The sequence below is a fragment of the Oncorhynchus tshawytscha genome, linkage group LG03, assembly GCF_018296145.1.
Source record: "Oncorhynchus tshawytscha isolate Ot180627B linkage group LG03, Otsh_v2.0, whole genome shotgun sequence".
Lineage (NCBI taxonomy): Eukaryota > Metazoa > Chordata > Actinopteri > Salmoniformes > Salmonidae > Oncorhynchus > Oncorhynchus tshawytscha.
Window position 1 is genome coordinate 17,621,316 of NC_056431.1, and position 15,302 is coordinate 17,636,617.

General features: G+C 41.1%; 2 protein-coding genes across 3 annotated transcripts; one reads left to right on the forward strand and one right to left on the reverse strand.

The window, feature by feature from the left end:
• Positions 1-6,019: 6,019 nt before the first annotated feature.
• Positions 6,020-9,437, reverse strand: LOC112229009 (methyltransferase 6, methylcytidine). The gene is made up of 5 exons (XM_024394879.2): positions 8,663-9,437; positions 8,442-8,576; positions 8,181-8,351; positions 7,946-8,087; positions 6,020-7,106 (listed from the first exon to the last, which is right to left on the reverse strand). Exons 1-5 carry the CDS (start codon positions 8,963-8,965, stop codon positions 6,952-6,954), a joined length of 906 nt encoding a protein of 301 aa, XP_024250647.2. The 5' UTR covers positions 8,966-9,437; the 3' UTR covers positions 6,020-6,951.
• Positions 9,438-9,469: 32 nt separating this feature from the next.
• eaf1 (ELL associated factor 1) lies at positions 9,470-12,345 on the forward strand. 2 transcript variants are annotated; one of them, XM_024394862.2, is made up of 6 exons: positions 9,470-9,707; positions 10,952-11,052; positions 11,199-11,335; positions 11,451-11,629; positions 11,737-11,976; positions 12,090-12,345. In XM_024394862.2, the coding sequence occupies exons 1-6, from the start codon at positions 9,605-9,607 to the stop codon at positions 12,137-12,139; spliced, it is 810 nt and encodes a 269-aa protein (XP_024250630.1). In that variant the 5' UTR covers positions 9,470-9,604; the 3' UTR covers positions 12,140-12,345. The 2 variants fall into 2 exon arrangements, with proteins under 2 accessions (XP_024250630.1, XP_024250636.1); XM_024394868.2 differs by having other exon boundaries at positions 10,952-11,046.
• Positions 12,346-15,302: the final 2,957 nt, after the last annotated feature.

Below are 15,302 nucleotides of genomic sequence, written 5' to 3' on the forward strand. Positions count from 1 at the left end.
GATGTATGTACCATCAGAGACGACTTACTGTGTGGTAAAACAGTTATAACAAGCTGAATATACAATTTGGGAAACTCAATACCTTTTTATACATGTATTTAATATATATTTCTTCCCAAAATAGAATGTTACAGATTTCAGATAATAATGAATGAAATTGGTATGTAATGAATACCCTTAGATATTCATTGCCCCTACATTCCACATAGACCAGTTAGCAATACCCAACCAGATACCCTCTTTGTATTAGCCAACTCCAAAATACCAGATATATTATACTCACCAATCATGTTAGACAGGACTCATCTGGGATGTTGTACATCTGAGTGGAACTGTCCCCTTTCTTCATGGACATGTTTGACCTAAATCTTTTTAATTCTCACTTTCTCTCAATCTAAGGTAATGGAATGCCCAGTATGTCAATGTAATGTGTAGGTGGTAATGTTATAAAGAGTTTGTGAAGTGATAGAGGCTTTGAATGACACCTATCAGTGCAATTGCTTGACATTAGAACATAAGGCTCGGTTATCATTCAACTACCATTAGAATGCTGGATTTCCAGTTATTTTACTGCAGTGCACTATGATGACAGGACAGACATATCAATGTTATTGAGCCCATACAATCTCATCTTCCATTAGGTTCACGTCTTGTTATCTGTGTTTGTCCCATCCTGATTCAGACACCATGTGACCCAGATATACTTAATATGGTTCGATAGGCAAATAGCACCCATTCACATCATCAGTGAAGGACCCTTATCCTGACACAGTTCTGTTCAACAGCCCATTTTGTTCATTAACCTCAGCATATAAGAGGTCCTTATCGGTGCTGCTGTGCGTGATTAGACAGCCGTGGATAGTAAGGTGAGCTACAGTACGTAAGTACAGGGTACTCAGACACGGTGCTGCCTTCAGGCCTGTTCCCAAAGCTAGGACAGGAGGATAGCATCTCTGCAGTGTGGGACTACATCCAGGTATTACACCCTCTTTTTCTCCCACACACACAAACACACACCTCTTGGACCTGTATTCACACAGGTAGAGGTCAACACAAACACACACCTCTTGGACCTGTATTCACACAGGTACAGTCAACACAAACACACACCACTTGGACCTGTATTCACACAGGTTCAGTCAACACAAACACACACCTCTTGGACCTGTATTCACACAGGTAGAGGTCAACACAAACACACACCTCTTGGACCTGTATTCACACAGGTACAGTCAACACAAACACACACCACTTGGACCTGTATTTACACAGGTACAGTCAACACAAACACACAGGTACAGTCTGTATTCACACAAAGTCAACACAAACACACACCTCTTGGACCTGTATTCACACAGGTACAGTCAACACAAACACACACCTCTTGGACCTGTATTCACACAGGTACAGTCAACACAAACACACACCTCTTGGACCTGTATTCACACAGGTACAGTCAACACAAACACACACCTCTTGGACCTGTATTCACACAGGTACAGTCAACACAAACACACACCTCTTGGACCTGTATTCACACAGGTACAGTCAACACAAACACACACCTCTTGGACCTGTATTCACACAGATACAGTCAACACAAACACACACCTCTTGGACCTGTATTCACACAGATACAGTCAACACAAACACAGGTGCTTACTTGCTCCTTCTTTCGCTCTCTCTTTTTCTCTCCCTCTGTCATACCCACATCCAGACACCCTTGTTTTCATTCCCCATGCGCATCAGAGGGGAAAAGAGAGAAGCAGAGGATGGCTGGCAGGCAGACGGGCAGATTGAGGGGGGTGATTGTTTTGACAGTTATTTAACTCAGACTGTCTGGCTGCTCACCTTAAAGCCATCGGACAGAGCAGCTAGAGCGGGCCTGTCAGAACTCCAGTTCACTGACAGTGTTAATAACGAGACACGACGATGGGAGGAAGCAGATCAACCAGTCAGGAAAAGCTCAATGACTTTTTCTACAGCGCTCCAATCTGATTGGGTCGTGTCCCGTTTGGAAAACCGTCTTGGAATACATCCGCTACCCATTCACCGACAGAGATTAACATGCCTCATTTAGGAGGATCACATATATTGTATACAGCCCAGTAGGGTGGCAGGGATCAGGCGGGGAGTGGGAGTATCAAGAACCAATGTGACATCAGGATAAGTATTTCAATAGGCATTTATAACTGCATAGCCTACAGTGTTTCTTCAATACTTATTTAAACCATAAGCCCCATGCCACATGTAGGACTGTGAACATACACTGCTCAAAAAAATAAAGGGAACACTTAAACAACACAATGTAACTCCAAGTCAATCACACTTCTGTGAAATCAAACTGTCACTTAGGAAGCAACACTGATTGACAATAAATTTCACATGCTGTTGTGCAAATGGAATAAACAACAGCATGAGACGGAGTCTACAACCCACACAAGTGGCTCAGGTAGTGCAGCTCATCCAGGATGGCACATCAATGCGAGCTGTGGCAAGAAGGTTTGCTGTGTCTGTCAGCATAGTGTCCAGAGCATGGAGGCGCTACCAGGAGACAGGCCACTACATCAGGAGATGTGGAGGAGGCCGTAGGAGGGAAACAACCCAGCAGCAGGACCGCTACCTCTGCCTTTGTGCAAGGAGGAGCAGGAGGAGCACTGCCAGAGCCCTGCAAAATGACCTCCAGCAGGCCACAAATGTGCATGTGTCTGCTCAAACGGTCAGAAACAGACTCCATGAGGGTGGTATGAGGGCCCGACGTCCACAGGTGGGGGTTATGCTTACAGCCCAACACCGTGCAGGACGTTTGACATTTGCCAGAGAACACCAAGATTGGCAAATTCGCCACTGGCGCCCTGTGCTCTTCACAGAGGAAAGCAGGTTGACACTGAGCACATGTGACAGACGTGACAGAGTCTGGAGACGCCGTGGAGAACGCTCTGCTGCCTGCAACATCCTCCAGCATGACCGGTTTGGCGGTGGGTCAGTCATGGTCTTGGGTGGCATTTCTTTGGGGGCCGCACAGCCCTCCATGTGCTCGCAAGAGGTAGCCTGACTGCCATTAGGTACCGAGATGAGATCCTCAGACCCCTTGTGAGACCATATGCTGGTGCGGTTGGCCCTGGGTTCCTCCTAATGCAAGACAATGCTAGACCTCATGTGGCTGGAGAGTGTCAGCAGTTCCTGCAAGAGGAAGGCATTGATGCTATGGACTGGCCCGCCCGTACCCCAGACCTGAATCCAATTGAGCACATCTTGGACATCATGTCTCGCTCCATCCACCAACGCCACGTTGCACCACAGACTGTCCAGGAGTTGGTGGATGCTTTAGTCCAGGTCTGGGAGGAGATCCCTCAGGAGACCATCCGCCACCTCATCAGGAGCATGCCCAGGCGTTGTAGGGAGGTCATACAGGCACATGGAGGCCACACACACTACTGAGCCTCATTTTGACTTGTTTTAAGGACATTACATCAAAGTTGGATCAGCCTGTAGTGTGGTTTTCCACTTTAATTTTGAGTGTGACTCCAAATCCAGACCTCCATGGGTTGATAAATTTGATTTCCATTGATAATTTTTGTGTGATTTTGTTGTCAGCACATTCAACTATGTAAAGAAAAAAGTATTTAATAAGAATATTTCATTCATTCAGATCTAGGATGTTAATTTAGTATTTATTTTTTTGAGCAGTGTATATATATATATATTTTTTTACTTAAATCAATATCATTAAGGAAGGGATCCCTTCCACGGTAATTATACAGGGAACAGTGTACTAGCCTTATCTCACAAGCGTACAGCTTCCCACTTTACATCACCGTAACTACTATCAAAAGCACAAGGTCATCTACAGCAGTCAGCATGTTCTGTCCACCCAAAGGAATTAATCTGAATAACAGGATATGTCAAACCCCTCCAGATATAGAGTACTAGAAGGCTATGACCTCTTCAATGCTCTCTTCCACTTTGTGGAGCAGAGCTGACCTCAGCCTGAGCCTGTGTTTCTACAGGAAGTGCCCTCTCTATAAAGGAAAAGACAGCAATATAAGAGAGGCGGATGTTGGTCCCGTTGAGTAGGGTGGAACCTTCAGAACATTGAGGATAGAGATATGTACTATATTTTATCTCTGAGACACAAGGAACATTCTGCCCAATTGAATAAGAGAGTGAAAAAGAGAGGGGGCGAGAAATATGAAATCATACCCTGCAATCCCTCCTATCACATTCCTCTTATGCAATATCACACTCGTGGGGGCTCCACCTCACAAAACATTCCAGGTGCATCTATAGCATCTTCATATACAAAGGATCCTAAGAGGCTGATAAGGACCAGAGTGCTGTAAATGTTTAGGGGAAAAGTGCCAAGTGTTATAGCAGTGAGTGAATGTGGACTGGGTTACATTAAGAGAACATTATTGGGGGTAGAGGCTCACAATAATGATTCCCCTGGACCATCAGTAAGACCCCTCGTCACGCCATAGAAAGACGTGCGCCACTTGTTTATGTGTGTGTGTGTGTGTGTGTACAGGACGGATCAGGGTGTGTACCTGTGTCACGAACGTTATAGTGGTGACAGGTGATGAGTGATGATGGGGACCTTGAATTGGACTGGGAGCCCCTGTGTACTCAACGACTCATTGTGTTGCTATAGACTTCCTATTGACAGGATATGGAAATGGCGGGTACTGTGCTTATTCACTATCCACTGGGCACACACTGGTTGAATACATGTTATTTCCACATCGTTTCAATGAAATTACATGGAACCCAGGTGGAATAGACGTTGAATTGAGTTCTGTACTCAGTGGGTAGGGTCGGTCTGACCTGGGAGCTGCACTGATTATCTGATCTATAAATCAACCCAATTTCTAAAGAAATGATAGATCTCTATCAGAGATGAATGTCAGTGAAACTGTGCAAAGCCTTTCTCAGACTAATCTCTTGTGGACAGATGTTAAAATGGGCTCCTGAGTGGCGCAGCGGTCTAAGGCACTGCATCTCAGTGCACGAGGTGTCACTACAGTCCCTGGTTTGAATCCGGTTGTGATTGGGAGTCCCATAGGGCAGCGCACAATTGGGTTTGGCCGGGGTAGGCGGTCATTGTAAATGGCCGGGGTAGGCTGTCATTGTAAATTATAATTTATTCTTAACTGACTTGCCAGGTTAAATAAACAAAGTAGATGCAAGACTTTGGTACCGGGATGTTGAAATGATGGTCAGACCCATTTTAAACAGCAGTGCTTTGTATCAGTAAACCCAGAATAGGCTATAAAAAGCCAGAAGGGAGCTGGCCTTTGAGCCCCAAGTGTCTGGTGGGGTTGTGGCATTTCCCTGAATGTCAGACTCCTCGTGTGCTGTGGATACAGCTGCCCTCCCGTTCCTGATGATGTAAGGAGTGACACGTGTCTCATCTCCCAAAGGTGACATGGCACAAACCCACACAGACCCAGTCCACTGCTGGAAAGGGCAAATGCATGGTGGGGTCAGTTCCACATGAAAAAATACACACACAAAACCTACATACACACACACACACACCTGTAAGGTCTTTGAAAAGATTACCTGTGATTAACAATTTCAGCTTCTTGCTGTTGACTCATCCTACTACAGGGTCAGGGGTCACTTTGTGGTGTCACAGATGGGTGGATTTGGAGGGGGGGGGGGCAGAAAAAAAAGAGGTGGTCTCAAAAACTAATCCAGATGCTTGTTGTTCAGTGCCTAAAGACATCAAATCAGAGTTATTCTCAATTTTAAAATATCAGGATTTGTTACTATTGCACTAAAACAATTCCTGCCCACTTAAAATCATTAAGGTGCATAATCTCAGACACCAAGAACTCAAATCTAGCATAATTGTGTCAGATATGTTACATGCATCTGTCCACGAGAGATTAGTAGGTGCAAGACATCTACATTAAATCATCACTTTTACATTTTTAGAAGTCAACATGGGTTTGCCAACTATGCACATTGTGTATGAATGCTAGGTAAACATGATCAACTGGAAACATTCAACAAATTGAGCAGGATAAAAAATATGAATATTTATTTTGACTAACCAAGGAGCACTTGATGTTACAGATTTTTTTTACAGATTTTGTTGCCCCCTTGTGGTAAAGAAAATGTATTACATGATTGGAAAAGTTGGCAGCAAAAAATAGTATTGGAACTCTAACAACTCTGAAACTACACAACCAAACCATTCTCGAAATTCTCCATCATATACAGTTTTATCATTGGTGTAAAGTAATTAAGTAAAAATACGTTGAAGTACTACTTGAGCAGTTTTTGGGGGGTATTTGTACTTTATCATTTATATTTTTTACAACTTTTACTTCACTACATTCCTAAAGATTTAAAAAAACTTTTGACTCCCATTTTCCCTGACAATCAAAAGTACTCGTTACATTTTGAATGCTTAGCATGATAGGAAAATTGTAAAATGTACGTACTTATCAAAAAAACGCACAGTCATCACTACTGCCTCTGATCTGGCAGACTTCACTAAACACAAATACTTTGTTTGTTTGTCTGTGTTGGAGTGTGCCCAACTATCAGTAAATAAAACTAATTGTGCTTTCTGGTTTGCTTAATAAGGAATTTAAAATTATGTATAGCATTTACTTTTACTTTTGATACTTAAGTATATTTTAGCAATTACATTTACTTTTGATTATACTATTTAAAAAAAAACTTTTACTCAAGTAGTATTTTAGTGGGTGACTTTTACTTGAGTCATTTTCTATTAAGGTTTCTTTACTTTTACTCATGTATGACAATTGGGTACTTTTTCCACCACGGTTCTGATAATAAAAAGGCATAATCAAACAAGCAGCACTTGATCAGTAATACAGCAGTGTAGGCTTTTGTCCAATGATATCCATTTATATATGAAGGTTTCAGTCCATTTGTGCCTTTGAAGGTTTCAAACATTTGTTGAGGAAAGGGACTTCAGGAGCCCTGTAATTGGTCTGGCCTTCGGAACTTGCTTTGAAGGAACACCCTGGGCACACAAAGCCCCTCCTTCTTATTGACCGTTTCTCGTAGCACGTACTCATTGGTTACACTCTCGAACCCCGCCCCTCTGAACAGGTCTGCTAGGAGCTCTGAAACACAGACGTTCAGATTTGGTATTTTATTAGGATCCCCATTGGCTGTTGCAAAAGCAGCAGCTACTCTTCCTGGGGTCCACACAAAACATGACATAATACAGAACATTAATAGACAAGAACAGCTCAAGGACAGAAATACATAAATAAAATTAAAGGCACACGTAGCCTACATATCAATGCATACACACAAACTATCTATGTCAAAAAGGGCATTGTGCCGTGAGGTGTTGCTTTATCTGTTTTTTGAGCCCAGGCTTGGTGTTTATTTGAGCAATATGAGATGGAAGGAAGTTCCATGCAATAAGGGCTCTATATAATAATGTATGCTTTCTTGAATTGGTTCTGGATTTGGGGACTATGAAAAGACCCCTGGTGGCATGTCTGGTGGGATAAGTGTGTGTCTCAGAGCTGTGTGTAAGTTGACTATGCAAACAATTTGGAATTTTCAACACATTAATATTTCTTATAAAAAGAAGAGGTAATCCAGTCAGTCTCTCCTCAACTCTTAGCCAAGAGAGACTGGCAGCATAGTATTTATATCAGCCCTCTGATTACAATTAAGAGCAAGACGTGCCGCTCTGTTCTGGGCCAGCTGCAGCTTAACTAGGTCTTTCCTTGCAGCACTGGACCACACGACTGGACAATAATCAAGATTAGACAATAACCATGATTCAAAATGTATAAACAGAGAAAGAGTCCCATAGAAGAGACCAGAACGACTGCTTACTGCTTGTGGGTAATTCGAAAGACAAAAAAAAAGACAATAAAGAAAGCCAAAAAATCTAAAATAACTATGAAGGAAAATGTAGGAGAGGAAAGAGGAATGGACTGACCTTTGGAGAAGAAATAAGATCTGGTACCATCCTGTCTGACGTAGAAGTTCTCTCCCAGTTTGTTTCCAGCCTTAAATCTCATCATGGCGTGGTCATACAGGCCATAGTCCCTGAACAGAATGATGCCCCCTGGCTTCAGAACCTGACACAGAGAATGGCAATTCAGTCACAAGTTATTTTGAGGGTGTTTAAAGTGTTTACTGCAGTTTCATCCTTTTCCTCGGCCCTGTCTCACCCTGTAAATGTTGTCCAGAGCCTGCTGCATCTTGTCTGGGTGGATGGCTGAGAGGACGAATATGAGTGTGGCCACATCCACACATCCCACTGGGACGTTACCCCTCAGGTCATCCTTAGTCAGGTCACACTGGAACGCACTGCAGCGCTCAGCGCAGTACAGGGAGTGTTGCTGAGGACAAAGAGAAAATGACAATGGATATCAGGGTTGTTTTGTTAAAAGTCCCACTGGCTCTGGGTCATCAGTGGTACATCTTCTTACCTTCACAAACTCCACAGCTCGTGGTGAGAAGTCACAGGCATAGACAAAGATGTTGAGGTCTTCCTCCAGTAGTGGGAAGATGCAGTTCCCAACCCCACAGCCAGCTTCAAGCAGGACCAGCTTCTGGGCTTCAAACTGAGAGAGAAACGTACCATTTTGAGAAATTTATTGAGATGCACCCCTAGTTGGAAACCTAACAACTTCCTATGCCATCGTCTTACCTCAAGGCACACTTTCAGTTCTTCAAACTCTCTGGTGGTCCAATGCCTATCCTTGAAAAAGTTTGTTGTGTTCCTTTTGTAAAACAAGTCCCAGTTTTTCTGTGCCTCCTTTTCCAACTTCATCTGCTTGAAGTCAGACACCAAAGTCTGGTCACCTGTCAGTTTCTCCATCTCTTTCTCATTCAAAGTCCTGCCAGTAGATGTTTTGCTTTGGACAGGTGGGGTAAGACATGGCAATCCGTCTTTGGGTTCCTCTCCAGGGAGTACAACATTGGCTGTGTCGTCTTGCTTTGATAGTGCCATAACTTGCACTACTGTAATTAACGGCAGAAGCTAATAGCAGAACTTCCTTGACATCCTCATATCTATTATTTCATCAATCCACATGAAATTATCTTGCTAATGTTAATGGATGGCACTAACACATTATAGTGATAGATAGACTGTTATTGAAAATGCAGGAAATATTTTCACATACATTTTTTATGAACGCAAATGTTCCATAAATGTTCTAAGACTTCTCGTGTGGCATGCAGTCTTCTTCATCCGTGTGGGAACAGTGTTTGATTACGATGATTCCGGCCTGTTCATCTCAGTCAGTAAAAACGTTGTACTTATTCGTGTGAATGAAAATCGTATTATTATACTAATAGACAATAATACATCGTTACTAATTCTAATGTAGTAAATATGCTGAATATGCTGATTTGTCGGTGTTTATTTTGGGGTCAACCCGATTAGGGTGCTCAGATCCTATCGGTGACATTTCAGCACTGGAACAAACAGGAAAAGGAGTGGTCATGTGACGTAGGGATTGTTTTTCAAAATAGCTTAGCTAGCTGCATAGCTAGCTGAAGTATCTTATATACTACGTTATTATCATTCACTTTTATAACGCACCATAATTTAAATAAATGTGAATATTAAACTTCTAGCAGAGTCATGAATGGGAGTACAAATCCGCTCTTGGACAAAGAAGAACATGTTTTGAAGCTCGGAGAGAGCTTTGAGAAGAGGCCAAAATCATCATTTCACACCATCAGATGTTAGTAGACAATTTTTATTGATTAAATATAATATATATTATATGTTATTATATGTTATAATATAAATATATGTTACGTTTATTTTACTATACCCAACTTTAGTCACGCCTTTAGTCACAACTTAGTTTGTAAGTTAGATAACGTTAGCGAACTATCTTCGTCAGCTAGCTAACGTTACCTAACAATGTAGCTAGTTATTGTTAGTTAGCTAGCACAAAAAACTAACGGTAATCCGGTACGATAGAACGTTACCAGCAAAACTATCAGATTACAAATACTTTTGAAAACGTAGGTAGCGTACATTAGCTAGGTCATTACTTTTAAATTCAGAAAGGATGTTTGCAAAAAAATACATTAATACCTTTCTGTTTTCTCAATGACATTCAATTCAGTACTGAAAAAAGTTTAAAAACCTCTTAAGGACCGGGCCCTTTTTTTCCACCTAAAATTACATACCCAAATCGAACTGCCTGTAGCTCAGGCCCTGAAGCGAGGATATGCATATTCTTGGTACCATTTGAAAGGAAACACTTTGAAGTTTGTGGAAATGTGAAGGAATGTAGGAGAAAATAACAGATTAGATCTGGTAAAAGATAATACAAAGAAAAAAACAACCGTTTTTTGTACCATCATCTTTGAAATGCAAGAGAAATGCCATAATGTATTATTCCAGCCCAGGTGAAATGTATATTTTGGCCACGAGATGGCAGCAGTCTATGTGCAAAGTTTTAAACTGATCCAATGAACCATTGCATCTGTGTTCAAACTGTTGTATCAAGACTGCCCAAATGTGCCTAATTTGTTTATTAATAACTTTATGTTCAAAATTGTGCACTCTCCTCAAACAATCATATGGTATTGTTTCACTGTAATAGCTAATAGCTTCTGCCAATATCAGATATGTCTATGTCCTGGAAAATGTTACTTACAACCTCATGCTAATCGCTTTAGCCTATGTTAGCTCAACCGTTCCCGTAGGGGACCCACCAATCCTGAATAAGTTTTTTAATTTTAAGGTTGTTCCACCTGAGCTAGTCTGACCACAAGTCAGAGACCACTATGATGACACACCAAATGCATTTGATGGGTCCTTTTTTACTTCTTCTAATGCCCCTTAAAGGGAAAGTAATCAGATTACGTTACTGAGTTTGCCTAATCCAAAAGTTAGGTTACTGATTACAATTTTGGACAGGTAAGTAGTATTTCTGACATAATTACCTTTCTCACTCTTTCTCACTTGTAGATGATTTCAAACCAGCTTCAATTGACACAAGCTGCGAGGGAGAGTTGCAAGTCGGTAAAGGAGAGGAAGTCACCATCACATTACCTCACATTCCAGTAAGAGTGGGTGTTTTTTAGTCATTGTTACTCAACTGTGTTCTTTTGCCTGTGCTGTACAATGACAAAAGTTATTTCTGATAACTACACTGCAGAAAGATGAAAGCAAACTGTGTACTTGATCATGATACTTGTTATTGTGTTGTGCGTAGGGCTCTACACCACCCATGACAGTATTCAAAGGGAATAAGCGGCCATATCAGAAAGACTGTGTTCTTATCATCAATCATGACACTGGGGAGTACATGCTGGAGAAGTTGAGCAGCAGTATCCAGGTCAAGAAAACCAGGTGTTAACCAAAACACTGTCTCAAAAATGCATAGTAACAATGAACCTTTAGGAGAAGTGTGTTTTGCAGATAATTTGTGACAGTACATGTGCAGCTGTTGACTTTTGTTTTTCAGAGCGGAGGGCAGCAGTAAGATCCAGGCCAGGATTGAGCAACAGTCGGTGCGTGCCACTGCCACCCAGCCTCCAGCGCAGTTCCGTGCCCCCACTAAGCCTGGTGCAGGGGCCAAGACCTCCCCCTCCCCTTCCAAGGACAACCCCTCCCCTGAGCCCCAGCTAGATGACATCAAGAGAGGTGAGCCTCTTCATGTGTTGCCACCACTTTTACCCAGTGATCATTCTTGTTTCTCTATTGACTTTGTCTGTGTACTGACTCTGTCGCCACCTCCTGGCCTGGCACAGAGCTGCGAGCGGAGGTGGATGTTATTGAACAAATGAGCAGCAGTAGCGGCAGCAGCTCATCTGACTCTGCCAGTGGCTCTGGTAGTGGGGACGACAGCTCCAGCAGTGATGGGGAGCATGACGCCCCTCATCCCCAACCTGTCCCACTCCCTCTCCCCCACATCCAGTCCTCCCCCAACCCCGTGGTCAACGGAGGAGCAGACAGGCAACAGGGCAGCAACCAGCTGATGAACACGCTCAGTGAGTACCAGGGCAGCACTCTACGTTGGGATTACTACTAATCATTTATCTCTTGATAGAAGTCTTTAGGTTGTGGTTGCAATGTAGTAATGTGTGTGTTGGTGTGTCCACAGGGAATGACCTCCAGTTGAGCGAGTCAGGCAGCGACAGTGGTGACGACTGAACTGCCCCCAGTCTCTCTCCTGCCCTCTCTTTCTACCTCTCATTATTACACCATCTTGCTTTCCTTTTTCTTCTCTTTGCCTGGTTCAGTTGTTTTGTTGCTGTGGTAACCGACCCAACTGTAAAGTCTGGTTTTATTGTATTTTTGAATGTCTCTGTGAAGCCAGCGAACCTGGAGATTTAATAGTGTATTTTGGATTAGCTGTATATTTTGTTTTGTATTTTTAAATACTTTTACATATGAAAACATGCTAAAGGATATATATTAGAATGCATGTACATATTTTCTGTAGTTAGAGCTCCTAGTTGTATCAACTTGTAGCACAAGTCTTTGTTGTTTTCTTGTTTCATCACAGGGGATGAATATCACCCCCATCTTCCCTATTTATCTGGAAATCAAAAGAAGGCACTGAAAGCATTTCACCCATTCCATGTTTTTATCAGTATCATGACACTTTCAAAAATCAGTCTTTCAAGAGGCCAGGATACAGCTCACATCGATCTAAGCTACAGATGATACAAAAGGACATACTCATATTTTTTTTATGTAAAATCAGTTTCTAAAGTTTCAATTTACCACTTAAAGGTTTTAGTTGGAATATTGACCTGTTCTGGTGAACAGGTAAATATCAGTAACATGTAAATGAGCCGGGGTCAATCCTTTACATGTCAAAGCACTTTAGTTTAATTGTAATATCAACACTTTCAGCAGTTTCCACCTAAAATATTTTGCATTGCTTTTAACAGCACCCTTCTGATCTTTAAATGCAACTAACACCCAGTACTTCGAGTTCACCATACCCTTTATAGCTAATATTCTACTATTTCCACATCAATCATTTGACTTTCTGATTCTGTCTCACTCAATAGCTAGGTATCCATCCTATTGGTGACAGATTTTCATGCGAATATTCTAAAATCCGCATTAAAACAATATGTGCACATTCCCACCAGAGATGTTTCCATCACATTGACTTGTTGCGGATATCAGTCTGTGCGTGATGACGTAGTGCACATAAAAACAACTTTTGCGATTTAATTACCATTAAATACAAATTAAATGGGTTTCCGTCGCATTTGCTGTTTTAAAAAAAAAATGTTGCGTTATATTGCGAATCTCTGGTCTTTGCACGTGCGCTCTAGCCAACAGTTTGCAGGTAGGCTAGTCTACATGATGAGATTATTACGGATAAGAGCGTGATTATTTGTATTTGTCAAACGGCAGCCAAGCATCGATCATCATGTCACCAGAATAAGACCCTTAATATTTATTGGAAAGGCTCATCACCGTGCACTTTCACCACCCTGTGAAGTGTATCATTTATTTCATATAGCCTAATAAACTGCAAGCTTTCCTGAGTCGTAGTGGGAGGACCACACAATATCACATGACTCCAAATGTACTTCTATATGACAGTTATTACATCAATATTTGCACATAAATGCGTTTCCACCGATATTTCTCGCATAATTCATTTTACAGACAGAAAAAGATCCCACCTTGTCTAGCATATTTAGTTTTATCGAAATTTGGAAAGTTTACCGACAAATGTGCTGTTTCCATCAGGCCTGTCGTGGCATTTTTTTTATCCGACTTTACTCGCATAAAAAGGTTGGATGGAAACCTGGTTACTGGCCCAAACATATATCACTGGGCTAGTTTCAGACCTGTGTAGACAAAGTACCAAAGAAGCAAAACAAGTAGTTTTTAGAATACAGACGCTGAACAATCTATTTTTACTTAGATATGAGTCTATTTTCATTAGACTGAGTTACTCATAACATGTAACAGCTGCTATACATTGACCACTTGTTTTTTCATTAGTTCCATAGATTCAACAGATTTGGAGTGATAGCAGTCACATTGGATCACATCTTTTAATTTAGCAACTGTTGTGACAGTGATCAATAGCGCGCTAGAATCTGAGCAGATTATTATAGCAATTGTGAAGATCACCACAAACCTGCGGTGTTTGCATGCTATCTTGGAACATGCACAATTTCTATTATTACAGAAGATATTTATAGTTACTGTAGGCTAACCTCAAAATTTGGCCATGGATGTGTGTTACTCATTTTAAGGTTGAATAAATACCTTTAAATTAGTTTGTAAAATAGCCTTAACTTTATGCTATTTACTGTATTCCAAAAGTCAATCAAATTTCAACATTTTAAAGTATCTAATGCTTGGATGGTTTCATCTGAGCCACTGGCTTAATCCTATTCTTTAACTTTTATTTTTGGTTTAGTTGGAGACGTGAATCCAACATATAATTTGTCGTCAAATTAATAGGCTATTTACTGTATTGCAAAAATGATATTGAATTGTGTTTGGTTGTCAACACAACCAAATATCAACATTTGAAGGAGATGTATCTTTTTTGCCACTGACTTAGTATGGCTTTAATTCCAGTTTGTCTACATGAATTTATGTCAACCAAGAATCAAAATGAAAGAATATGACTAAATCAAAGTTGAAGTGCATTTAAAGTTAGATGTGATTTAGTCCTATTCTTTAACTTAGATTTTTGGTTGAGATGAAGACATGAATTCAACATATCAATTATTCATTTGTAGATGAACTGGAATTAAAGCCAGACTAAGTCAGTGGCACAGATGCAACTATCCAATCAGAAGATACATCTCCTTCAAATGTTGATATTTGGTGACAAATATCAAAGCTAAGCAGGAATGGGCTTGGTTAAAACCCTAGATGGGAGACCAAATGAATAACTGTATTAAGATCATCTCTCCAACAGTAGGTGCTGCTGAGCCTATTGTTTTTTTTTCTGATAGTGCATATGTCGTTGAAGATCTGACGTTGTTTCAAAGGTACAAATTCAACATATTTTACACAAGGGTTGTCTTTGTTGAAAAGGGGTTACAACGATGACATCCCATGGTTGACATTTCACCCTCAAAACAATAGTTTTTTCAAATCCAATATATTTTCCACATAGATTCCATGTTACAATACATTGACAAATTTACATTGAAACAACATTGATTCAACCAGTTTGTGCCCAGTTCGGATGTGTGTTCATAAGGTGCTTAAATGGTATTTAACTGGTGCTGTTGTGTGTCTGGGACATGGGTATACAGCGATGGGTATACAAATGTAATATGTTTTGTTTTCACAGCAGTTTGGATCCATGAACTTGGAT